At 28.1% G+C, this 25,341-nt stretch overlaps 9 protein-coding genes across 9 annotated transcripts; 4 read left to right on the top strand and 5 right to left on the bottom strand.

Moving 5' to 3' along the window:
- Positions 1–64: 64 nt before the first annotated feature.
- On the bottom strand, positions 65–7,446 carry cubi_03360 (uncharacterized protein; the record flags this gene model as incomplete). Its single annotated transcript, XM_029020373.1, has 2 exons — positions 65–789; positions 834–7,446. The coding sequence occupies 2 exons, from the start codon at positions 7,444–7,446 to the stop codon at positions 65–67; spliced, it is 7,338 nt and encodes a 2,445-aa protein (XP_028874817.1).
- A 491-nt stretch (positions 7,447–7,937) lies between these two features.
- cubi_03361 (uncharacterized protein) lies at positions 7,938–9,029 on the bottom strand (the record flags this gene model as incomplete). The annotated part of the gene is made up of 1 exon (XM_029020374.1): positions 7,938–9,029. One exon carries the CDS (start codon positions 9,027–9,029, stop codon positions 7,938–7,940), a length of 1,092 nt encoding a protein of 363 aa, XP_028874818.1.
- An 826-nt stretch (positions 9,030–9,855) lies between these two features.
- Positions 9,856–11,727, top strand: cubi_03362 (uncharacterized protein; the record flags this gene model as incomplete). The annotated part of the gene is made up of 1 exon (XM_029020375.1): positions 9,856–11,727. One exon carries the CDS (start codon positions 9,856–9,858, stop codon positions 11,725–11,727), a length of 1,872 nt encoding a protein of 623 aa, XP_028874819.1.
- Positions 11,728–12,295: 568 nt separating this feature from the next.
- Positions 12,296–13,579, top strand: cubi_03363 (DP-fucose transporter; the record flags this gene model as incomplete). The annotated part of the gene is made up of 1 exon (XM_029020376.1): positions 12,296–13,579. One exon carries the CDS (start codon positions 12,296–12,298, stop codon positions 13,577–13,579), a length of 1,284 nt encoding a protein of 427 aa, XP_028874820.1.
- A 688-nt stretch (positions 13,580–14,267) lies between these two features.
- On the top strand, positions 14,268–16,748 carry cubi_03364 (uncharacterized protein; the record flags this gene model as incomplete). Its single annotated transcript, XM_029020377.1, has 1 exon — positions 14,268–16,748. The coding sequence occupies one exon, from the start codon at positions 14,268–14,270 to the stop codon at positions 16,746–16,748; it is 2,481 nt and encodes an 826-aa protein (XP_028874821.1).
- A 106-nt stretch (positions 16,749–16,854) lies between these two features.
- cubi_03365 (uncharacterized protein) lies at positions 16,855–17,775 on the bottom strand (the record flags this gene model as incomplete). The annotated part of the gene is made up of 1 exon (XM_029020378.1): positions 16,855–17,775. The coding sequence occupies one exon, from the start codon at positions 17,773–17,775 to the stop codon at positions 16,855–16,857; it is 921 nt and encodes a 306-aa protein (XP_028874822.1).
- A 660-nt stretch (positions 17,776–18,435) lies between these two features.
- cubi_03366 (glycerol-3-phosphate acyltransferase) lies at positions 18,436–19,335 on the bottom strand (the record flags this gene model as incomplete). The annotated part of the gene is made up of 1 exon (XM_029020379.1): positions 18,436–19,335. One exon carries the CDS (start codon positions 19,333–19,335, stop codon positions 18,436–18,438), a length of 900 nt encoding a protein of 299 aa, XP_028874823.1.
- A 540-nt stretch (positions 19,336–19,875) lies between these two features.
- On the top strand, positions 19,876–21,584 carry cubi_03367 (DNA primase large subunit; the record flags this gene model as incomplete). The annotated part of the gene is made up of 2 exons (XM_029020380.1): positions 19,876–19,957; positions 20,044–21,584. The coding sequence occupies 2 exons, from the start codon at positions 19,876–19,878 to the stop codon at positions 21,582–21,584; spliced, it is 1,623 nt and encodes a 540-aa protein (XP_028874824.1).
- An 8-nt stretch (positions 21,585–21,592) lies between these two features.
- On the bottom strand, positions 21,593–25,216 carry cubi_03368 (secreted alpha glucosidase-like family protein; the record flags this gene model as incomplete). Its single annotated transcript, XM_029020381.1, has 1 exon — positions 21,593–25,216. The coding sequence occupies one exon, from the start codon at positions 25,214–25,216 to the stop codon at positions 21,593–21,595; it is 3,624 nt and encodes a 1,207-aa protein (XP_028874825.1).
- Positions 25,217–25,341: the final 125 nt, after the last annotated feature.

Raw genomic sequence — 25,341 nt, forward strand, 5'->3', positions numbered from 1 at the left:
TTGCTGGTACTGTCTACCTTGATGATTTATATGTTGGAAATTGTTGTTCCGGGGAACATAAGAGTTATTTTGAGAATACATTTGACGATACTGTTGTTGGGAATGGCTTTGGTTTTGGGCACGCTGTTGAAACAACTGAAGTTGTTTTTGGTGTTGTTGATGTTGTTGTTGTTGTTGTTGTTGTTGTTGTTGCTGCTGCTGCTGTTGCTGATGAAATAAATGTTGTTGATGATGCTGCTGCTGAAGTTGGCTTTGGTTGTAATTTTGTTGTTGGAATTGTTGATGTTGGTTTTGATGGTATTGTTGTTGTTGTTGATGTTGCTGGTTTTGGTGATGATTCTGATGCTGATTTTGACGTTGATGTTGGTTCTGGTGGTGTTGTTGATACTGTATCTGCTGAGAACTCAAAACTCGGTGATTTTGGTGTCTTTGGTTGTAGAATTGTTGTTGATGTTGTTGGTATTGCTGATGTTGTTGTTGTTGTTGCTGCTGTTGTTGATGCTGCTGTTGTTGATGCTGCTGGTGTTGGTGTTGGTGTTGGTGTTGGTGTTGGTGTTGTTGGTGTTGTTGGTGTTGTTGGTGTTGTTGGTGTTGGTGCTGTTGCTGTTGTTGCTGTTGATGGAGTTGTTGCTGTTGCTGTATTGATTGATGTTGTTGAAGTTGAAGTAATTGTTGCTGATTTTGTTGATGTTGTTGGTGTTGTTGGCGTTGTTGATGCTGTTGGTGCTGCTGGTGTTGCTGATGTTGGTTTTGCAGATGCTGTTGATGTTGCAGATGTTGTTGATGTTGCTGATGTTGTTGATGTTGCTGTTGAATTTGCTGAATTTGACCACTAGAACTAGCAGAGCTAGTGTTATTGTTACTATTACAATTATTACTGCTACTAATATTGTTGTTGTTGTTGCTACTATTATTGTTATTGCTATAAGGAATTTGCTTTCCGGAAGGAATTGTAAGATACTTGTTTCCATCAATCAAATTATTAACAGAAATTTGGCCAGTTGAATTACTTTTATAGTTTTGTCCACCCCTAATTTGGTTCTGATTTGTAGGAAAATTAATCATTGAATTCATATTTTGGCTTTGATTATTCATGTTTCTAGAATAATTCGCTGTATTAATTACATTACTTGAATTGAATACAGGAGAAGAAAGTGGAGAATTATTCAATGGTAGTGATGTTGTAGAAGCTGATGATAAATAATTCATCTTATTGTCACTAGGTTTCTCTGAACCTGGCTTCTGATTCATATTCACATTCATATTCATTTCAACTCCAATTCCCATACCCAAATTACTAGTACTTTTACTTGGATAGTGATTAGAACTTATACCTTTTGCCAAATTACTCCCAGTTTTTCTTAATTGAGAAGAATCCAGTAACTGTATTGCATTAGGAGAGTGAAACTTTTGTAACTCTTCAAATGGAGAATTAAATAATCTATCCAATAAATTTGACAAAACTGACATATGAGACAAATTTTGTTGCATAAATGATTTAAATATCTGATTTGCTTTACATCCATTAATTTCAATATCTTCTATAGAGTTTACTGGAATATTTCTTACTGAAACATAAATATCAATGTAACAAGACTCTTTAATAAATTCTTCTTTATTTGAATCATTATTTGGTTGTTCATCAACAATTGAAGTAAAGCCATTCAATTCTTTAATCTTATTGTATTTCCATATTCTATATAAAAAGCCTCTTAAACAATATGTCTTCTCCTCTTTATCTATTGGTACTAATAAATCTTCATATTGACAAACTAAATCAATATATATTGGTAATTTTCCTTGTATTGATAAAAGTGGATACTTTAATAGTACAGAAACATCACGTATTACCATTAATGAAGAGCATAAAGCTATTGTAACAATTCTAACCAAAGTACGTGATTGACTTAAATTTCCAAAATATTTTAAAATCTGACCCAATATATCAAATTCACTTGATATTGGACTTGTAAAAAGTTCTAAACTATACGACATGTCCATTATCATTATATGGTCCTTGTTTGTTTCACTTCTTACATAATCTGGAAAACATACAAGAGGAAAAGCCAGGTAAGACATGAATAAATCTTTTTCATCATCCAAGTTACTTTTCTTTATATCTAAATCAACACTTTTAATAGATTCTTCTTTATATTTCTCTAATTCTGAAATTGAATAAAAATTTTCAGAATTGGAAATTTCTTGAAATTCATTGATTCCAAGTTTTTTCCTCTTGATGTATATATTATCATTGTCTTCTCTATCACCATTATAATTATTATTGTTATTATTGTACCAACAAGTGGAATTAAAACTAGAAGAAGACTTAATGCCTGATTTTTCAAAGTTAGTAATATCCATACTGTTTCTTTCATCTAATTCTAACTCTGAAAAACTCCTTTTATTTTCTTTTATAGAGCTGTTTGCATTGTAAGTACTCAAATGAATTTGATTATTACTCAGATTTGTTGTAATAAAAAATGGTACATCATATTCCAAGGGCCAGGTAAAAATTTCATGTTTATTTACATCTTTACCATCTAATTGTTTAAAAAGTTTTCCTATTTCTTCTTTACTGTCTCTACAAACAACTTCATCTTTTAATGTATTACTAATAGTTGAATCAGCCTTATTGCTCTTTTCAGTAAATTCTCTATTAACATTTTCTTTTTTAATTTCCTCTTTTGTTTTAAGTGAATCAATATCAGAATTTCCCATAATATTACTTTTGTTTTCAATAGTCGGTAATTTATAACTAATAAACTCTGGAACTTTGTGATATTTTGAAGGTTTTTCCCATTTTTTATTGAAGCTTAAAATATGTTTTCTATCTACATCAAAAGAAGCCATTTTGTTATAGAACCAAGTAAACTCTATTATAGGTTGTTTAATTGGAAAAGTATCAAACTTTGAAAATTTGATTTTGTTTTGAATATTAGTATTTACACCTCCTTTATTATTACTGAAATTATTATTACTACTGTTTCCTCCTGACCAATTCAGTATTGGCTGTTTTAGTTGAGAAACTGAGGCACTATTACTACCACCCTCAGCATTATTTGCCAAATAACTCATCATATTGTTTAACTTTCTTTGTGTTACTCCTGATGCAATTGAGACATAAAATGATGATGTAAAAAACTGTGATAAAGAACATATAACTTTTTGAAAGAAGTAACCCGGATAATAATATATTTCTCCTTCAGAATTAAAAGTTGATTGGTAATACTGAATATTCCTTTTAATATGTTCAAGTCTGTCATAGTTATTAAGATCATAGATTGATAATAAATACATCCCATGTTGGTCCAATGTCTCAAAATCAATAATTTGACAAGAAACCACACGAATAAATTCACCGAGCAATCTTCTCGTGTGATTTATTACCTCTATTGATTGTTGTGTTGTGTTACCTCCTAACTGAAGATTACGAACATCAAATAAAGTAATCCTTAACTTGTAATGTACTTTTGGATCTAGCTCAAACAAAAACATGATGTGCATTCCTATTTTTCTTAATCCAAAAGATATTAAGAATTTTCCAATCCCATCAATTTTTTTCAAAGATAATGTATTTAAAGAGTCGTAAAGGCCATTAACATCGTTTAGCAGTATTTTCTGAATCTTTGGATTTGATTTAGACTCTATCAATGAAACTGAAACTGAAATCTCATAAGACCTTAACATTCTCCAGAATGCCTTACTTAACATATTTTTATCGTCCTCTCCAAAAGTATCATTATAAAAAGCGTCCTTTAAATCCTTTTGGTATATTTCTTTATGAGAATTTGTCAATAAACTGTCTATTATATCCACTATTACAAATTCCTTACTTTCCAAACTTTTATGACTGGCTTTCAAGTTATCAATGTTTTTATTGCCATTAGAGTCCACATTATTATCATTATGAGCTTCATTGAGATATTCCGCACCTCCTAACCCTCCTATAAAATTAATACCATCAAATTCTCTCTCTTTTTCATTTTCCATCTTTGATGGATTTTCACTATTTGCATAGCCAATTTGATCATCTCTAGATGTACCAATTAACTGTATCTTAACTAAGCTTCCTTTGTAATTGAGCCTCTGAAACAATTTATTACTCAAAGAATCACCAAATAAAACTGACCATGGAATAATTTCCAGCTCTATTTCCCATGGTAAAATTCTTCTTAAAACAAAATCTTTTCTAGAAACAATTTCATTAATAGCCTTTCTAGAATAATTTGGTTTCGAATAATATGCCATATATATCGTCTCTAATGATTTATGCAAAAATCTTAAAATACGATACCAATAGTCAATAAAAAGTTTCATAAATCCTTCTTCAGCCAAAGCATTATTACAAATAGTTAAGGAAATTGTTTCAACAAGTCTCCATTCTTTTGGTATCATTAATTTTTTGCTATATTCCTCCTCACAGACAGAAAATTCCATCTTGTAATTTTCATCAAATAATAATACTTCATTTTCACTATTCAAGCTACATATTAATGGAACAGGAACTTCACCGTCAATAAATAATGTCAAATTACCTCTCTTTTGATTAGTTTCCATAATAAATCTATAAAATAAATTCTCTTCTTTCTGAATGCCAGTATAACCCTTTGATCTGTTTAAAATAGGAAGCTTTCCAGAACCGATCTTACAGACTTGTATTTTAAATTGAATTCTATCTGAATAAAGTCCTTCTTGTAGTCCCAACAAATACTGGTCTTTTTCAAAATCTTTATATGGTTGAAAAAATAAACGGTACTCTTTAATACCCAAACAAAAACTAGAACTTTTTAATTCAAGTTGACCATTTTTGTTTAATCGAGAATATAACTTAAATGGAAAATAACCGTCATTCGACGATTCTTGCAATGATTCTAGTAACTCTATAATTTCACCATGCTTTGCCTCAAAACTCCCAGAATAAAAGTCTAAAACTTCTCCAACATTCTTTTTAACTTCAATTTCATCAAAACCCACATACTTCAATACACAATCTTTATCATCTGCATTGCCTGCATGCAATTTGCCTCCCACTTGCAAATTTGGCACATGCAATTTGGCAGTTTTGCCGCTCAACGTGTCGTCGGCGCCTGAACTTAACAAATCATTTTTTGAAGGGGAATTAAAATTAATGTCAAATTCTGCAAGAATAACTTTTCCCTTATAGTAATCGCTTCTGTTACTATTTTCAAAGTTATGATTCCCCAAAAATTTATATATTCTGTTATTAATGGAAAGTTCTTTATCAATTTCTGGAGTATAATGACAATTCTTTGTAAAGAACACTTTTAATGCTTGAATCACACAAAATTCCGTATCTATTTGAACGTAAATAATTCTTGAATTATCAGGGCGCTTCTTTGGATAGAAAAAATAGTCAAACTCTTTTTTCTCCATCAAAATATCTGTATAAGAAATTTTCTGAGTGGGTTTTGACATGCAATTTGTCATTGTTAAAACATTGTCTATTACAGTGTTAACAATAACACTGGAACCACTTGCAGTTGAATTAATTAGAAGCCCGTCGAATTTATTCATCCTTCTCTCATCCTCATTTTCCTGTTCGTCTTTAATTTTAGAAAATTCTTTCATCTTCAGTTTTCTTTCCGTTAGAATGGACTCTTGTATAGGTGTGGGGATACTGCATATTGGCCTCCAGCCGTAGTTAGATGAAAATTCATCTCTAATTATTTGGAATTTAGTTAAATTAAGTAAACATGGCAACAATTGAAATAATGAGTTTGTATTGCTTTGTAAAGCTTTTTGCAAATTTTCATAATAAGTTGGATAGTTTTTCCAGATTGAGTTATTACCCGAACTTGAATCTCTAATTAATAGAGAGCCTGTAAATATATCCATACTAACAACATATTCATTATAGTCTAAAAGACGTATAGTAATTGAGTATTTATCTTTCTCAATAATTGCATTCTTCGCTAAATACTTTTGTAACTTTAGTGAGTATAATTCAAGTAAATAACATCTTAAAACATTTGAAACATGATTTAAGATTTTTGAAAGGTCCAATATGTTATTATAATTTGTCTTCTCCCAGTTACATAAATATAACCAACTTTCATCCTCACTTATTATGTCAAGTACCAAATTAACATCTTCTGAAAGCTCGCTCTTATGTTGGAATAAAAGGGAAAATGGCCATAAAATACATTTAATATCTCCATTTGGCACCATTAGAAATCTTAATATTATGTCTTTACCATTCTTACCGTATTTCATACTCCTTATAATAGCTTGGCCTGGGTTGGTCTTACTTGAACCTATACCAGTTAAAGAATATTTTGAAAAGTCAAAATTACCTTTTTTATCACCCAAATTTGTCAAATTCGTTATGTCTACATTCTTGTATAAATAGATGTCGATGTACTTATAAATCTCATTATTATATTTATATTCATTTCTTTCGGAATGGTAAATACCTGCAATACCTCGATCTTTAATACTTAGAATTGATTGCTCCAAAAACATTTCCAGGATAACATCTCCTGTAATAATATTAGATGTCTTGTACAATTCTCCTAAAACATCAATCTTTTGCTCATAATCTTTTACATCTGCAAATTTATCAACTTTTTCCCTTAAATTTGTGTTATCCAAATCTCTCTCAGAGCCTTTCTGTTCCGTTTTTATGGTATCCTGAATTGGTTCAATAATTTCATCCTCTCTGCAATTAAACATATAGTAAATCCTTGCTTGTAAAATCTCTTTAAAAGATAAATTCTGTTCTTTAGTCACAGTATATAAACTCAAAATCTCCGGTATCGTTATCTTAGCATCAATTACCTGCCACTGTTTCAAATCAGAAATCAAAGTCAAAGAGAATCTAGACTTCTTTTCCAAAATAATTCTTCCCTTGATTACATCGAAATGAATTATTTTCGACTTAACAATACCAGAATTTGCATATTTGATAAAGAATTCATCCCTAAGCTGCCTCTCAATTAGTTTTTCCTGCATCTCACTCATCTTTGGTACAATAACAGGCTTTCCATGCTGAGATACTAACTCCTCTAGTAAATTTGGCATTTGACAAAAATCTTTAAGTAATATCATATCCATTGCAGCAGTTACATTTGGGCTCGGAGTGCCAACCATTGTTAGTGCAGGGTAAAAATCATATGCAAGCCTTCTCTGCTTAAACCTCATTGACACCAAACTTTCTCTAAGCTGAATTGTTCGGTTAATATCCTCTACTATTCTGCTTAAACTACCAATTGCTAGCATCCTTAAAAAAACTTCCCTAACTTCCGCTGAATACTCCCATAGACAAGTTTTTGCTTCTTCTTGCACATTTGGGTCGCTCGTAAAACGTCCCAATAAATCCAAAAATTCACTATAGCTGTGTTCTACTAACTGACGAGAAAGATGGCCATAAGAAATCGGGGCAAATGATTTCTGAAACTCCTCTGTTTCTTCATTTGTCAGCCTCATCTTCAACTATTTCGTAAATTTCTTCCTCCTATTTCCTTTTCCTTGCCCCATACAATTCTCTTATCCAAGTTTTCACTGCTTGACTTTCCTACATTTTGGCGCCATTTCCCCACCAATATATTAAGCCCAAAAAATATATTTTAAATGTTAATAAACAAATTTGGGAAAAACTAAACTCAAATTTGGTACAATATGCTAGAAAATAAAGACATTTGTAAGCTCTCAAGTATTTTTGTTGTGTTTTAGGTTTTTCCCCAAAGTACTTGAAAAAGAGCTGTCTTCTAAGACCTTTTCCCTACTCATTTCTAATGTTAAACTGTAGAATCAACATTGGCAAAGAATAAATTTGAGTGAGAACAAAATCTCTATTAATTCAAATTAAAATTAAGCTAATGGTAAACTAAATTATTAAAACTATTAAAATATAGGGCATTAGGCCAATTCTTTAGTTCTTATATATATACAATATGCTAAACTGAAACAAAGTTGGTTCATTCTTGCAATGTAGATTTTATTAATCTGACTAGCCACTCTTCAATCCCTACAATACAGTCAATTTCAAATCTTTTTTGGTCTTCCTGCATCTGCTGGCAGACTAAGTTCCACTCTAATTTTGACTCTTCCGATATTTCTTTTGAACTTATTAATCTGTTTCTGGTGTTAACTATCCTTGAAATTTCGTCTTCTGTCATATTAAAAACATTATCGTTTGTTATAAGCTTACTCTCTATTAACTTTGACACTGGGGGAACTCTAATTGGCAAAAGTTTTGAGATGTTAAAACTCGAATCGTACCAAGTATCTGATTTTCCCCCCATTACATATGTTGCTGCAATTGAAAGCCCAAAGCAATCGTAATCACATAAAATCCAAAACTTGGTATCCTCTGGAAGATCTTGACTTAGTCTGTATAGTAATGTCCTAGTAGGTAGGTCGGAAAACCCCCTGGCTGTAATCAAAATACAAGAATTATCAAATTCTTTGTGAAATCCAAACTCTAAAAGTCTCTGAAAAATTGTATCCTTCTCAACTACCAAAACAAACTTGATTTTTGAGTAGTAAGTAAACTTTAATCCATTCATCCTTTTAAATAAATATGGGCTTATAGAATGCCCCATACTTTCGAAAACTGACATACAATCCAGTCTCACTTCTCTTCTTTCACTTCTTCCAGCACTAAGTCCAAATTCAGATCCCTGAATAACCAAAGGACCTCTTATTCTTCCTCTAGCTGTGGAAACCACATTTAAAAGCTCTCTAGGAGTATGTACCAGATGTGTTACTTGAGCTATATATTTGTCCGAAATACTTTGTTTTGTATATAAACTTGGGTTGTTATAATAAATATCCCTTAAAGTTGAATGGAAACCTTCTTTAACATTCCTGTGGAGAATATTCATAACTGAAACTAGGCAAGTTGAACTATAAATTTGACCCCTCTTGTTTCCATCAATCAACTCTCTTAGTACGTCACAGACTGACCTTTCCAGTCTACTTATAATACCCTTCTCGTCACTATCCAAAATGCTCAACTTGCCCATGCTTTCCTCTTTTTCAAACAAATTTCTCCATTCTTTTACCATTATAACTTTATTAGTTTACACTTTTTTCTCTTTCTTCGTACAAATTTATCCCATTCTTTAGTTATGCTAAGTTTTATTTACTGTTTATCAAATGAAAAAAGAGCCAAATCCCTGTTTATGCCTTTCTTTTAAAAAATTTAACACTACAGCTTCCTGGATTTCTTCCTAGTTTTATCAATTCCTTTACAATTTTTTCCTAACACCTCCATTTTGTAATTTTTTCCCATTGGTTCCCCTTGCATGCAAAACTCCTCATTAATAAAAATTGGTACACCAAAAGTTGGCGCCTAAATGTCACTCGACGTTAAATACTGTCAACCTTGGCAATTTAAATACCGACTGCATTTTAGAGGTAAAAAATTAGTACAAAATTGGAACCTGGTAAAAAGTTGAAAGCTTTGAATACTTTTTAGTGAAATTGTTAAGTCAAGCCCTGTTTATCTAGTGTTATATTTGTAATTTTCTGGAATAAGGTAATTAATTATCGTGATATTAATTTGAAGAGAAGATTTGGTATAAATTAGCACTTGAAGTCAATTTTTTAGTTGGAAAAGTGTCACTTTTGGAATTGAATTAAACTGTTAATTGTTAAGTTAGTAGGACTTCCTATAAATCTTTTACTGTAATAGAACAAGTTTTACTTTATCTTTGTTATTTACAGAATTTTTGAATGCCTATAATTAACATAGCTTTATCGCATTCTTCAGACAAATTGGTTCTGAAATTCAATTATAGAAAAGCGTTCTCAAGCAACAGAGTGCGGAAATAGAAGTCAAATCCAAGAGTGAAGTAGTAATTACTATCTTTTTTTACTCTTAAGAATCATATGTGGCAAAACATTTCAAATAATTCCTTTACAAACTCATGTCTTCACAGACTTGATGATTATTTCCACCATGGAAGTTCGCCAGGCTCACCACAGATTATTCAAAGTGACACTATCCAAAGTGATTTTGGAGCAAATGCTTTAAATAAGACATGTTCTTTTCCAATCAACACGCAGTTTTATCCAGGAAGAGATATTGACTATATTAATGCTCCGAGAGACCAAGAGAGAATTCATAATAGCTACAAGAGCTTTCTAAATATGGACAGGGTGATGCCCTGGATGTCAACAATTGAATCATTTAACTTACCAAACAATAATCAACTTTCTTCACGTCCCCATTCACCTCCCAATATTATGAATCAAAGCCATCAATTTAGTCTAAATTCGAGTTCTAGTCAAAATCCAAGTCTGAACTCAACTCCAAATGCAAATAATCAATACCAAAATCCTCAACAACAAATAATTCAGAACTACAGCCGTGTAGATGATTTTAAGCACTTGGATAAAATTAACTTATTCACTGAAAGACATACTCAATTTGGACTGAATAATGTTTTTAATACATCTCCAGTTAAGAGTGATACATCTACAGCGACTCCCTCATCAATGAGGTCTATAATTAACGATGGGTTTTTTAACAATTATCAAGATGATAGAAAGTCTAGCATTCAGAGCTACTTTTCATCAGGGGGAAGCAATCACCATGGATACGGTTTAAGCATTGGTGGAGGCAATAACAATGGTATTAGTTGCAATGGAAATAATGTTGCATTTACTTCTAATTTGGGAGGGTTAAGTTATGGGATAATGGAACATTATCGTTCGGGAGATGTTCCACCTTTAAGTTTTAGTTGTTTTGATAAGAATAGAAATGAAGCTTACTATACCCAAGCAAGCAATCTTTTGAAGATTCTGAGTCCGTCTTGGATTCTTTGCATTGATATTGCAGCCATTTTACTTACTAATACAGACAATAAGATGGCATTAAGCAACATTGGTCCTAAACTTTCATGTTTCGCCAGAGATGCTTTAAGGCAAATTAAGCAAAAGAAACTTTCAAGATTTATTAAAGAACATAGTAATTTCTTTGATATAAGAAGACCTTCTCCTACACACTCTGCGTTGTATGTTACTTTGAAATTTCCTTTACCAAACATTGTTCAGCAATTTCTGCCTTCAATAGTTCAACTCAGAAAATATGAATTAGAAAGAACTCAAATGAATAATCATTTTCAAGAAATGGGTGAATTTTCTGAAAACGACTTGGAACATTCTCAAAACATTAACTCAACGGCATCAGTATTATTGTCGGAAGAAAGGGTGAATGCAACTTCAAAAGGAGGTAATGCATGTAATTTGTCAGAAGATACTGACAATAAACTTGAATGTACTTCAGTTTCAAATAAACAGCAGCTTGAACAAAATTTGACTCAAAAAAAGAACAAAGAAGAGAACTTTGGTGTAAATGATCAAATTCCAAGCTCTGTTAAATCTTATCAAGCTTATGAATGTTGGTTATGTGTCAGAGAATTTGCAAATGTTCTAATTCATCAACCAACACATACAATGGAATTAAGAGAAATTGGGGTTCTAATGTCTCAAAAAGCAAAGATTCAAGCTAAAAGAAATAGTTCAAAGAAAAACTACAAATCATTTTTATTGTCCTACCCAAAATTGTTTAGGATTTTTGGTAAAGATGATAATCATTCTATTCAATGGATTGGGTCCAGCCAAGACTTCATCAAATTGAACTCGATTAAATACCACCCATCTCAATCGGATGATGAATTATTTAATGTACCAACTTTAAATCAATCACATTTACAATTTTTGTTTAATCTAAACAACAGTTCCATGTCACTTTCGTGATCTTTTTTTTTTTATTATGGTCGTTTTCTTTATCTAAAGGACCTAATCTAATCCCTTTGAATGAACTATTTCTAAAAAAATGTATATTTGAGAGATTAAATCAATTGAAACTAACTTAAACGTTGAGGTTTAGGTTGTTTAAAAGAGAAATATTTGTGGCATTAAACAGTTTTCTTGATATTTGCAATTAGTTTTGTAGCGTGTTTTTCTTAAAATTGTCATTTGATTATTTTTCTTTTTTATATTATTCTTATTTAATCTTTAAACGAATAATTATTCAGTTATTGAATTTTTGCATTCATTATTTGTTTTTTGTAGGAAATACATATGGTAAGAAAATGCATGCAAGTGGCGCCTATTTGGCTTTGCCACGTCATAGGATAAATTATCTGTCAAAATTGACAAATAATTGCATATAAAAAAAACATATTAAGATACTGAAAAGATTTATATTGCTGTCTTTCTTAAAGATTTACTGAGTAATAAATTAAAAAATTATTGGATTAATTTCAAAACAACAGTACTTTTTGAATAATAAAATTAAAAAAAAAGACATGAATTTGAAATTATGGAGCTTTCATTAAAAGAATTAAGTCCTGAAAGAGTAGGAGGGAATTTTTTGGTTAACTTTCAGGAAAACTATGAATTGGATCGAGATTTAGAAATCATGAGTTGCTATGAAAATAATAACACTGAAAATTGCGATTTAAACAAAAAATTTATCAATACTGGAGAGTTCTTAATTATTGAGCATAAAAACCTATATATTAGCAGAGATATTCCCAAGGAGTTTAACAAAAAAGTTAGTGAATTAAAGGGTACTGAAGAAGAGGTAAATAAATGTTCAGAAACTTTGAAAACAACAATAGTTGAAGAATCAGTTAAAAGTATTGTATTCGCCATACTAATCTATATGTTTGTAAGTATTTCAATAGTATTCTTAAACCACAAAATATTCTCAGGAATTATTCAATTCCCAATATTTGTTTCTTGGTTCCAACAATTGGTAGGTTTGGTAATTTTTTATCTACTTAAAATAAACCAAAATTATTTAACCTTTGGATTCGATGAATTTACTCATCTTAATAACTTTGAATGGGATACAGGAAAAAGCATGATACCATTAGTATTATGTTTTGTTGGTATGGTTTCTTTGAGTAATACATGCTTAAAACATGTATTAGTATCAACTTATCAAGTAGCAAGAAGTACAACCATTATTTTTAATCTATTTCTTTCATATATCATATTAAAACAGAAGTCTTCAATAATGACTATAATATCTTGTATTGTTGTTATGACCGGATTTATTGTAGGAGCATTTGATTCAAATACTTTAAATTTGAATGGAGTAATTTTTGGGGTATTATCATCAATTTTACAGTCATTCTATAGTGTATTAGTAAAAAAACAGTTACATTTTGTTAATAATAATCAAATTCAACTCCTATATTATCAGTTATATTTATCATCAATTATGTTTATACCTATTTTAATTATTACTGGTGAAATTAGATATTTCTATACTTTATTCAATTTTGATCAAGGGATTATTAAAATATGTTTAATTTTAAATTGTTTAATCATTTCAGGGGTTTTATCAATACTAATTAATTTTTCAACTTTTCAACTTATAAAAAAAACAAATTCTCTAACCTTCAATATAATTGCTCTACTTAAATCATGTATTCAAAGTATTGGAGGAATATTATTATTCAATGAAATTTTTACTTTTCAATCCATTTTTGGGATATTAATAACTTTATTTGGAACATTCATGTATAGCTTTGATTCAAGTTCCAAAAAATCAACCGAAAGTGGCGAATACCAGGATTTGGAAAATAGAGGTTGAATGAAACTTGAATATTTTAGTATATATAATTTTAATTTGTGAATAATTATTTAGAAGTAACTTGATTTTAATCTATTTAATTTAGATTTAATAAAATTTTTGCATATAAAAAAAGAATATTTGAATTTATTCGATAGTGTAAATTTAGTACTTAAGGAAAGATTTTATTATGAGCGTTATTAATTAAAACAGGTATTAGGGAAATTTATACTTATTATATACTATTTGATTAAAATTTATGATAAAATATTTGATTTAAGATTTAAAATTTGACTATTTATCTTGAATTTTGTGTGAAAAGACTTAAAGATTATAATCTATTATTTGTCAAAAGTGAATTTATTTAAAGGCCATTTCTATAACTATTTACACACGAATTGGCGCCAAATGAGTAAGACTTTAAAGAACAAATGAAAATAAAATTGAAAATACATTAAGTAAAATTTAAAATATTTTTAAAAAAATAACTAAGTAAAAAGGAGATTGGGTTAAATAGCAAATACATATATATAATATAATTTCAAAAGGTGTAAATTTGTGAAAATATTAGTGAATTTATTCGATTTAACAAGAAAAAATAGTAACTAGTGTTAATTGGTTTGCTAAGTACTAATAATTAAATTAGTAATAGTTACGATGGTAAGAAAAAATTATTAATTTAAAAAAACATTATTAGTAGTAAAGAAAGATGTTATTGTGTAATGCAATTGTGGGGAACTATGATGAAAGTAACTTTAGGACTATTCCAGAGAGACTTTTAATGGAGAGGAGGATGATCATGTCTGGAAGCTCAGATTCGAATAGCATATATATATTATTTCGTGTGATACCATCAGAGAAGGAAGCAGTTCCTAGGGAAAACCAAGGATTAGTGATAAACTACCACGCAATAAATAAATCTGAAGAGAATAATAGTGATGATAATAACAAAAAATGCCACTATCTGGTTCCAATATACAATGATTACAATGTTTTCTGTTACTGGATTTCCAGTAAATATTTAAAAATTAGAAAAAAGGAATTTTGCTTTACAATTAGTGATTTTATAAAAGAGTACTGGAAACAGCCAATTCTTAAGGAAGAATTTACTAATGATGGTTTTGTGAGTAATAATAACATTTTATGTTTTGGTAGTATATCAAGTTATTACCTGAGATATAATAGAATAATTAACATAGAAAGAGAGGAGAATGTTCAAATTGTTTGTATTAATTTGAAATATAGAAACAGAGACTTTATAATTATAGAAAATTTAATTGAATCTACCAAAGCTTTATTAGCTCCAAGCTCTCTATTTAATGGAAATAATACAATTAAGGACTTTTGTATCAGTGAAGAACAGGATCTTGAAAAGGAATCTGAGAATGGGTTGAAAATGAAACAGGAACAAAAACGTAAACAAAAACAAAAAGAGGAACAAGGACAAGAACAAGAACAAGAACAAGAACAAGAACAAGAACAAGAACAAGAGCAAAAGCAAGAACAAGAACAGAAAAAAGAACAGGATATGGGAGGGGAGTATGAGAATTTTGAAATGAGAAATAAAATCAACCAAATTCAAGAAATTTCCTACAAAGAAGAAGATCCAAAGATATGTTTTGATGACTATACAGTAAAGGAAGAACAAAAAGTTTTACAAAAAAATACTAATTACGAATTAAAGTGTATTCCGGCTCAAAAAAATTATAATAAAAGTTCAACATTTACAGTTTGCACTGAGGCAAATGTGAATATTATTCAGTATGAAAATCAAAGCTCAGAAAGTCCAAATTCTTTAGGAGTCAGTAGAAAAGAAGTGGTTATTACACAAGTTTTTGAACATGATAAAATGAAAAATCCTAAATCAAACAATAATGAATACCAATTAACCAATTCCACTTTAACTCCAGAGACTGTAATTACTCCAGTTACTAGAAATTACGATAATTGGACAAAATATAAAGATAATGAAGATTTTCGGGAAACTCATTCAAAAACTGATTTAATTCAGAGAAAACACTCGGCTGTACCTCTCAATGATCATTATTTGTCCACAAATAATTTTAATACATGCAAAACACGTAATCAAACCAATTCATTTTTGCCGCCAGGCATGCAAATTAACACCGGTATAGGAAATATTAACCAAGTGAATAGAGAGCAGTTAATATTAAATAGAATAGAGTCAGCAAGAAAGAATGTGAATTTTAGTCATAAAATTCATTGTGGAAGGAATTTTTTTAGAGAATATATTCACGGAAATCAAACAAAAATACCTGGAAATGGTGGAATATGTAGAGGAATAAGTAATTATAGTATATGTACAAATAATCATGCAGGTGGGACAATGTTAAATAATAATTGTAGAATAAACGGGAATTATAATTCCAGTTTTGATAATAACTATAATATTGATCTTTTATCTAAAAAGTTTAATCGTATTATAGGTAAAGCTGACTACTTATTGGAGCAATTAAACTGCAGTGGCGACTCTAATATTAAATTCCAAAGAAATAAAAGTGAAACAGAGTCTTACAGTGAGAGTAATTTGAGTAGGAAAAGTATATTAACCAGTTCATCTTCCTCTAGCATGCTTTCCTGTTTCCAGAATCATTCACTAGGCATTAAAGAATGTACAAATAATCAGTTAGTATTTGACGATGTATTCAATATTAAAAATGATATAGTAGAACAGCAAGCTCAAACATTGTATAACGTTAATAAAGAGCAAATTAATAAAAGGAATTCAAGGAATTTTAATTATACAAGAGAAAGTAACTTGTCTATAATAAACAATAATGTTGATATCAAGAAAGTTCTTGTAGATGTTCAAATAGGTACCCAACTAGATAAAGAATTTGACAATTCTGATGATCAAACTAAACAAAAAGATGATTTGGAAATTTCTCAAAAAAAATTAAATCAAAAAGATTTAATACAAGAAGTTGGTCTAAAAAAAATTAAAAAACCAGAAAAGGAATTAGAAACTGTAAATTTTAATGGGAAATTGAAAGGATCAGACTCATATGAGGAAGTTGAAGAGGTAGAAATGAGAAGAAGAACAATAATAGATCCAGAATTGGTTGAGATAGATTTCTACGTGAATGGGGGGAAACTCAAGAGTTCATTTTCAATTTTGAATATTATACTTAGTAGATGGAGTGGTATTCCCACTGTATCCAAATTGTGATCCTATATGTTAAATATTACTATTATTTTTATAATAATTGTTATATAAAAGATTTCTTTATGAATAGACTACTTAGACAGTTTGGTTATTTATTTAATATAAGGTTTTATCTAAAATTTAATTTTTTCTTTCTTTTATTAAGTTGATTAATAAGTAGTCCCAATATGATTAAACCAATAATATTAATAACAGTTATTACCAGAAGGGTACCGAATTCGACTATTGTAGGAAACATGCCAAATTTATTGTTTTGTCTTATGCAAAGTTGTTTTTTGGAAAATAAGTCAGTATTTGAAAGACTCAGTGAAGGTGGATTTTTTGGTAAAATCCAAATATATTGACTTGAATCTTGATGAAAAGGATATTCAAGCATTTTTGCTGTTATTTTATAATACGCTGGGCATTTTTCTAAGCCAAGACCAAGTATAGAAATCTCATTATTAATAGTTTCAAAGTATTGTTTGGGTTCAACTAATGAAGGTTCATTTGGATTAACTGAGTAAATATGAATAGAAACTTTGTTTTTTTTATCTTTAATTTCATCATTTTCAATGAGTATTCTATAATTAACATTAATTATATCAGAAAACCCAAAAGGTCTACTAGATTTCGGATAATTAAGAATAATTCTTTGCTCTTTGGTCGGCTGTTGGTTTATAATTATTGGTTTTGAAACCAATCCATTTTCAACCATATTATAAATGTTCATATAATCCTTAGTTCCATTAAGTATTATTATTAAATAATGCCCAGGATCTATATCATATGTAACAGTGATTGAATATGAACCAGTATTAGGTATTTTCCACATTTTTAAAGAAATTTCTTTAAGTTTTTCATAAACATTATTAACTTGAGAATTCACAAGATTCTTATCTAAATTCAGGAAATCTTGGACATTTACCAAAGAAATATCTATTAATTGTTCTGGGAAAAAGTACCAGCTATTCCATTTTAATGCAATACTTTCTTCTTTTGAAACTTGGCCATTATTATTTTCATATACTAATAGAGCTGTTTTTAGCATTATTTCCTTATTGTTGTATAGTATTTAATTTTCAATGATTTATTATTATAGTATATTAACTCCTAAATATTAACATTCGGAGCAAAATAAGAGAGAAGAATAAAGAAAAAAATATTGGAATTCTTCTGTAAAAAAATGCATTCATTCTGTTATTATTACTTTTGATTTAATTTATAATGTGAAAAAAATGGAAATAATCCAGGAAAAAATATTAATAAAATAAATGAAAATATATCTTAACAAATAAGAATTTTTGTATGATTAGTCTAAATATTTAAAAAACAGAACCCAGGAAAAATATATATAAATAAGAAATAATAATAAAGTCCAAGACAACTTGTTACTTTTTTCTCTCAAGTATTCCTTCGCATGTAAAAAACTTTTACATGCAAAATACTTAAAATTTATTTAATTAATTATAAATACCCATTTTTTATCCAATTATAATTTTTTAAAAACACTCATTTTTTGTCCACATTTTGCATGCATGAACTTTGCACATTTGCAAATACCGGTATACAATAAAAATATTTTCATGTGGACAAATATAATAAAAAAAGATAAAGCGAGCTTTAAAAAGCAAACTAAAAAATTATTTTATAGTTTATTTGATATAAAAAATAAAATATGAAAAATAACAAAAATAATGAATATAAATTATCAGTTTGATCCAGTAATCCCATGTCCACGAGTAGAAGAAGAAGCAGATAGTGGTTGTTCAAGTTCTGGATTGTGTGTAGGGCAGTATTTAAAAAGTTCCATCATTGCTGATTGAACCTTCAGCTTAAGTTGTTCAAGATCCATGTCTTTGGTGACTTGAATGGGTTCTCCATATGCAACGTAAGCAGTACCTAAATCAAGGAGGGATTCTCCTAAAGGCCAAAGAGACCAGTTGTTATGGGAGACAACAGGAAGAATTTCACACTCGTTTTCAATTGCGAATTTAAAGAAACCGTCTTTGAACGGTTGTAATCTTCTAAGTCTAGATCTAGTTCCTTCAGGATAAATAACTTGGCCAATTCCCAATTTTTGAAGTTCAGCACATCTATTAAACATGGGTTTAATTGTTCCGCTCTTAACTCCCCATCCACCCTTTTCCTTAGTGAAATAAATTGGAATATCATAACTTAGTGATATAGACCAATTGATAATGGGAACTTTAAGCAAGTCAGCTTTGTAGACATATTTGAATTCCCAGGGAAAATGGCTTGAAGAAACTATCCAAGGATCCGCTGTTGAGAGGTGATTAGTCATTAAAAGGGTGTTACTTGGAGTGTAATTTTTTCTTGGCTTTTTAGTCACTTTAACTGACCAGAAAGGATTTGTCCAGATAACCAGAAGAGCATTCCAAAATCTAAAGACTTGACCCATTATTATTATCTTGAATTTTTCATTATAAAGGAGGTAAGGGAATAAAAGTATCCAAAGTGAAATTTGAGTAATCAATCCAAAAATTATTGAAAGGAAAATCATTAAATAAGTATAAATTGTTGCAATCAATCTCAACCATTTTGGAGTTGAAGAATTTCGAATTGAGGTCATTGTTTGTTCTTCCATCATTATTTTTCTATTCTTTTAACGAATAACAAGTTTTTACCAGAATATATGGTTCTATTCAATTAACTTCAACTGTTAAATTTTAAAAAAAAAAAAGAAAGTTCAATTTCAAATTTTATCATAAATTTTTCCAGTTCTTTTCCTTTTTTTATTAAGGATGTAATTATTGAAAAAATATTAACACCTGTTTGAAGACTTGCCCGCCAATTGCGTGGGGTATTATAATTTATAATTTTTACATGATATAATTTAAAAAATTCAACAAGAAAAAAAAAATACATATCAAGATAAGATTTCATACATCAAGAGTTGGTTATTCTATTGAGTTTTAAATCTTTTTGGCTTTTAACAACTAATTATCATTCAAAGTCTATTAAAAAAGGAAAAATAGTATTTTTTATATCTTACATTCAAGTAATTTTAAAAAGATATATATCTATTTTTGAAGAAAGCTCATTTTTGTATTTCAATAATACATACAAATAACATATATTTATATATGGGATATATAAAACCTTATACAAATTCCAAAATAAAACAAATATGTTATTAGGGTCACATTTAAGAAAAAATCCTGTTGAAATTCGAAATATTCAAAGAACATTCAAAAATAAAAATAATATTGGTAAGTTTTTTTATGAAAAGTATATTTTAATAAATAATATAAAATATTCAAATCTCTAAAAAAACAATTGTTACTAAAAATTTTAGAATATGATCAAAACTCATATAATGAGAATGTTTTTCAAGAATGTTGTTACGTATTATCAACTTATGACGACACCTCTCTCTTTTCATTAAATTTAAATTCATTAAGTATCAATATATTCAGAGAATATATTACCGATAGGTTGGCAATCCTTCATTTAATTGATGTTAAATCAAAGCTTGAAGATAATACAAAAACATTAACAGATTCAACGAATAGATCATTATTAGAAAAATTACTTTCCGAAAAAGGATTCAAACTTTTTGATTCTCTAACTCCAATTAATAAAACAAGTCCATCACATTTAGAGAATTGTTGGAGAAAGGATCTTTTAAGTCATTTCTTACTTAAATTATGTTTTATAAATAATAAAGATAAACAAGAATGGTTTATTGAACAGGAAATTAAACTTCTTCTCTTTAAATTATCTACAATAATAAGTAGTAATTTATTTAACCAAAAAAGAGATAATATTAAAAGTAGTAAATCGTTTATTATTGAAAAATTACTTAAAATGTATGGAGTTAATTATCCAATTTGGAATTATGATCAAATTAAAAATTGCAATGATAATAATAATAATAATATTAATGAACAACTCAAACTTTGGGAAGATGCTATTTGTGCTATACCAAATGGACATCTTATTAAGAGATTAATTAAAATCCCTTTTTGGCCTGACGGATTCAAATATATTAAAAACAGAAAGTATTTTATTAAAGATGGTATATGTTTTGTTCCAGACACAGAAATTGAATCTTTATTAATACATAAATATAGAAAAGAATTAATTCATTCATTCATCAATTTAAAAGAAAATGAAATATTACTTGAAAAAACAATTCTTTCTGACCAAAGAGTTTCATCATTAATTAGAGAAATATCAGAATATTACTTTACAACTAATGATTTTGCACCATCATTTAATTCTTTAAATGAAAATCAGGCCGTTAATAATTTCAAACTAGATACTTTAAATATTAATCAAGTTTATATTTCATCATTCCCATTATGTATGCGTCATTTATTTGAAAGTTTAAAGAAAGATCGTCATTTAAAACATTGGAGTCGTCTTCAACTTTGGTTATTCCTTAAAGGTTGTGGAATGAAACTTGAAGAACAACTTTCTTTATGGAAATCACTATGGACTGATAATAATTCTTTTGATAAAGAAATCAAATATAATATTCGTCACGCATATGGACAAGAAGGAAAAAGAAGTAATTATTCGCCATACCCTTGTAATAAAATTATTAATAGATTACCTCTTCCTGGAAACGGCCAAAATCATGGATGCCCTTTTAAAACTTATGATACTTATCCTTTACAAAAATTATTACAAATATATTATGGTCATCTTATCACAAATGAAGATATAAAAAATATTACACAACTTAGTAAATCTGGTCATTATCAATTGTCATGTATACAATTGTTTAAATCATTACATTTGAAATCTGACTCTGAAGGTATTGGGAACCATCCTAATTCTTATTTTAAAAAATCCATTCAAAATTATATTGAGAATAATAGTAATTTATAATATTGTTTTTATAATATTATTTTTATTCTCCAATTATAATTACCAAAATTTACATCATTATTATCAAGATTTATTTCAATTGAATACAAGTTTCCTTTAATTAAATGATTGTTTCCAAAATATTTACTTTTAATTAATTTATATTTTAATCTCTGAAAAACTAATGAATTATTATTTTTTCTCTTGACTAATAATATTTTTTTTGGTTTTATTATTAAACCATTAATTTGTATTAAACTAATTTGTTTATTATATTTATTCACATTTTTATCTTGAATATTATTATTATTATTATTATTATTATTATTATTTATAATTAAATCCCCTATGTCCTCTTCTAATAATGATAATATATGGTGATTATAATAATTATCGTTATTATTATTCATTTTGTACATTAATTTATCATTTCTTTGTTTAATATATATTTCATAACCAAAATTCTCTTTAAATAATCTTAATTTATCTCTTTGATATTTTTCATTAAATGTTGATTTTAATAAATTCTTCTCCAATACATTATCTATTATATTTGGAGTGTAACCCAAATCTTCATTAGTGTTATTAAAAACATAATTATTACAACTTAAAGTAAATATTATATCATCAAAAATATATTCATTATTTAAATATGAATATGTTTCACCATCATCTAAATATATGCTTCCTTCTGAATGTAATGTCAATATATCAATCATATAATCATTATAATAATTTTCATTTGTATAATTATAATATTTCATTTCTGGAAATAATATTTGATTTTTTAATTTATTACTATTTAATAATTCACCAGTTAAATATATCACTAATTTTATTGGATATTTTAACTGTTCTTTACTAGATAATAAACTTGATTCTGATGAAAATGGTATAATACTTCCTCCTTTAACAAAATCTGGAGTATTATTAATATTATTATTATAATAATACTGTTCTTTTGTATCAATATATATTGTTTTACCATATACACTATACCATATTTTATATAAATAATCTTTATTATGATTTAAGATTTTATTTGCATAATTAAAATTACATAGATAATAATGTAATATTAATAATGAATGAAGACCTTTTTCAATAGATTTGATCATAAATGAATCTCCAACCAAAAAACTATTATCTATTGATCTTAAATTATAATCAGTTGGATTTAACCAAAAAAGTGGCTTTATCATTGGAATACTATAAAATGAATATTTTGCTAATAATGTATACCAATATGGAATCAATGAATATCTTAATTTAATATATTTTTTTATTATTGGATATGAAAAAATATAATCTCTACTTAATGTATTAATTGAAGAATGGCTTCTGTAGAATGGAAACCAAATACCTAATTGATACCATCTAATCAATAAATAAACATCGTCATTAAAACTTTCATATCCACCAACATCAGATCCTGTCAATGAAAACCCACATATTGCATTTCTGAGATTCGTAATTATTGTATAATAATAATAATTCCAATTTGATTCGGTATCCCCCGTCCAAATATTTGAATATCTGTGTGATCCTATCCAAAATGATCTTGTTAATAAAAATGGACGTCTTTGTCCTTGAAATTTTCTTACTAAACCATTAAAAGCATATCTAGCATGATTAAATGAATATAATGAGTGTACTTTTCTATTATCTAAACCATCATTCCCAAATTCAACTTGTTTTGGGAAAGATAACTCTGGCAATTCAAATACTGATGGTTCATTCATATCTAACCAATAACCCAAATTTTTGTGCATTTTATACATTTTTTCAAAATATCTAGAATAGTAATTTCCAACTTCATTTGAAAAAAAATTCAAATATTTGGATGATCCTGGCCAGCATTTACCAACGAAATCATTAATTTCATTATTATAATTTGGTATTTTAACCCAAGGTGAATTAATTGTTTTAGCAACAAGTTTTGAATTACTTATATTATCTTTATGAATGATTAATTCTATTTTACAATTTATTCTTAAATGAATTTTTGGAATAATTTTAGTAATAAATAAATATTTTAACATTTTTTTATAATTAACAGAAATCTTGTAAAATCCTTTACCACAGTACTTTAATTTCTCAAAAGATGAGTACATACTATAACTTTTGTTAATGCTAATATGCGGATCTGAAATGACGACCAAATACTTATTATCTTTATCTAGGTTTTTAATCATTTCGTTCATATTTGGAAAAGCTGTTTTATTCCATGTAAAATATTGTTTATTAAATGTATGTTCAATATCCAACCAAATACTATCATATGGTATATCATTTTTCTTTAGTAAATTTTGAATATTATAAACTCTTTCTTCACTTGTATGTTCCCATTTACTATAGTGGTATCCCAAAGAAAATCTTGGAGCGAAATATGGAAATCCAGTAATAATTCCCAAATTATAATACAATTGCTCCAATCTTGTTGAAACCATAATAACCAAATCCAAGACTCCTGTTTCAGAAACCCACCATGTATCTAAATACTTTTCTGAATGATCATTTCTTATTTTATTTAGTTTTACATATGTATCAGAAGGGTTTAACCATAATATATTTGAAAATATAACCTTTTTTTTATTTTCAAAGTAAAAGTCACTCAAGGAAATTAAGTTTGGAGAAGAACCGTACAATGGATCAGTTGAATTAAGTTCGTATTTAAAATTATCAACATTGTAAAACCTGTAAGGTTCATCAAAATCTTGTAAATTTAATGAAGCAGTTTTTTCTGCCAACCCATAAGTGTCATTGCAAGAATGTATTTGAATATCTGTTCCTATTGCAATTGGACCATTTTGATTGAAATCAATGAAATTATTAAATAACTCAGACCAAATACCTTTCGGATAAATATCAACGGAATCAACAATTTCTGAAATAGTTTTATTGTAATTAAATAATTTAATAATATCTCTTATTGCATTGTAATGACTTTTTAACCATTTAAATATTACATTTCTTTGATTTTTTTCTTGAACTAAATCCTTAATACTAATTTTATATGATTTTTGAGTAAACTTAGCATTTAAATTATTATTTCTTCGATATGTTCTTCCACTTCTCTCAAAATTAAAAAACTGATTACCATTAACTGTAGCTATTTTTTTATCACAAAGAAAAGTTTCAATTTTGAAAGGTTTAAAGTACATTACAAAAGTATATTTACATTCATCATTCTCATTAACCAAAGTTATTGTTATTCGGTTTTCGCTTTCATCAATATTCACATCTGAGCTTTCTTTACTTACTAAATACTTTTTCACCAAGTTGTCTTTAAAAATGACTTCTTTTCCAACTTTATATCTTTTATAATCTGATAATCCAGTGCCTGTATCGTCAATTTGAAGTCTAAATAATCCCAACTTATAAATAAATACATTACATTTCAAGTGCGGAATTTGAGGATGGTGTGTATTTTTAAGTTCAAAATATATTGTACTACATTCTTCTGAGTCTTTTGAATCAAATTTGGTTTTTTTTGGATTCAATTTACAATTTTTGAAAAACTCCAAATTATTTGGGCTTACTGACCAAATTGAATTGAACGCATGTTCCTTTTGATTACTTCCCTTCTCACTGGTTTCTCTGCTTATATACTCCGTAAACTTTCTATATCTGCTACAAAATGCACTTTCCATACACTTTTTAAACCTCTCCCCATTTAATTGGTCGAAGTTTATAATTAACACAATTAAGTGTGAGAAAAAAAGCGAGATATAGCCAAACTTCATCTTTTTTTAAAGCCTAATTACTGTATTCTACA

The sequence above is a fragment of the Cryptosporidium ubiquitum genome, assembly GCF_001865345.1.
Source record: "Cryptosporidium ubiquitum isolate 39726 chromosome Unknown contig_3, whole genome shotgun sequence".
NCBI classification, from domain to species: domain Eukaryota; phylum Apicomplexa; class Conoidasida; order Eucoccidiorida; family Cryptosporidiidae; genus Cryptosporidium; species Cryptosporidium ubiquitum.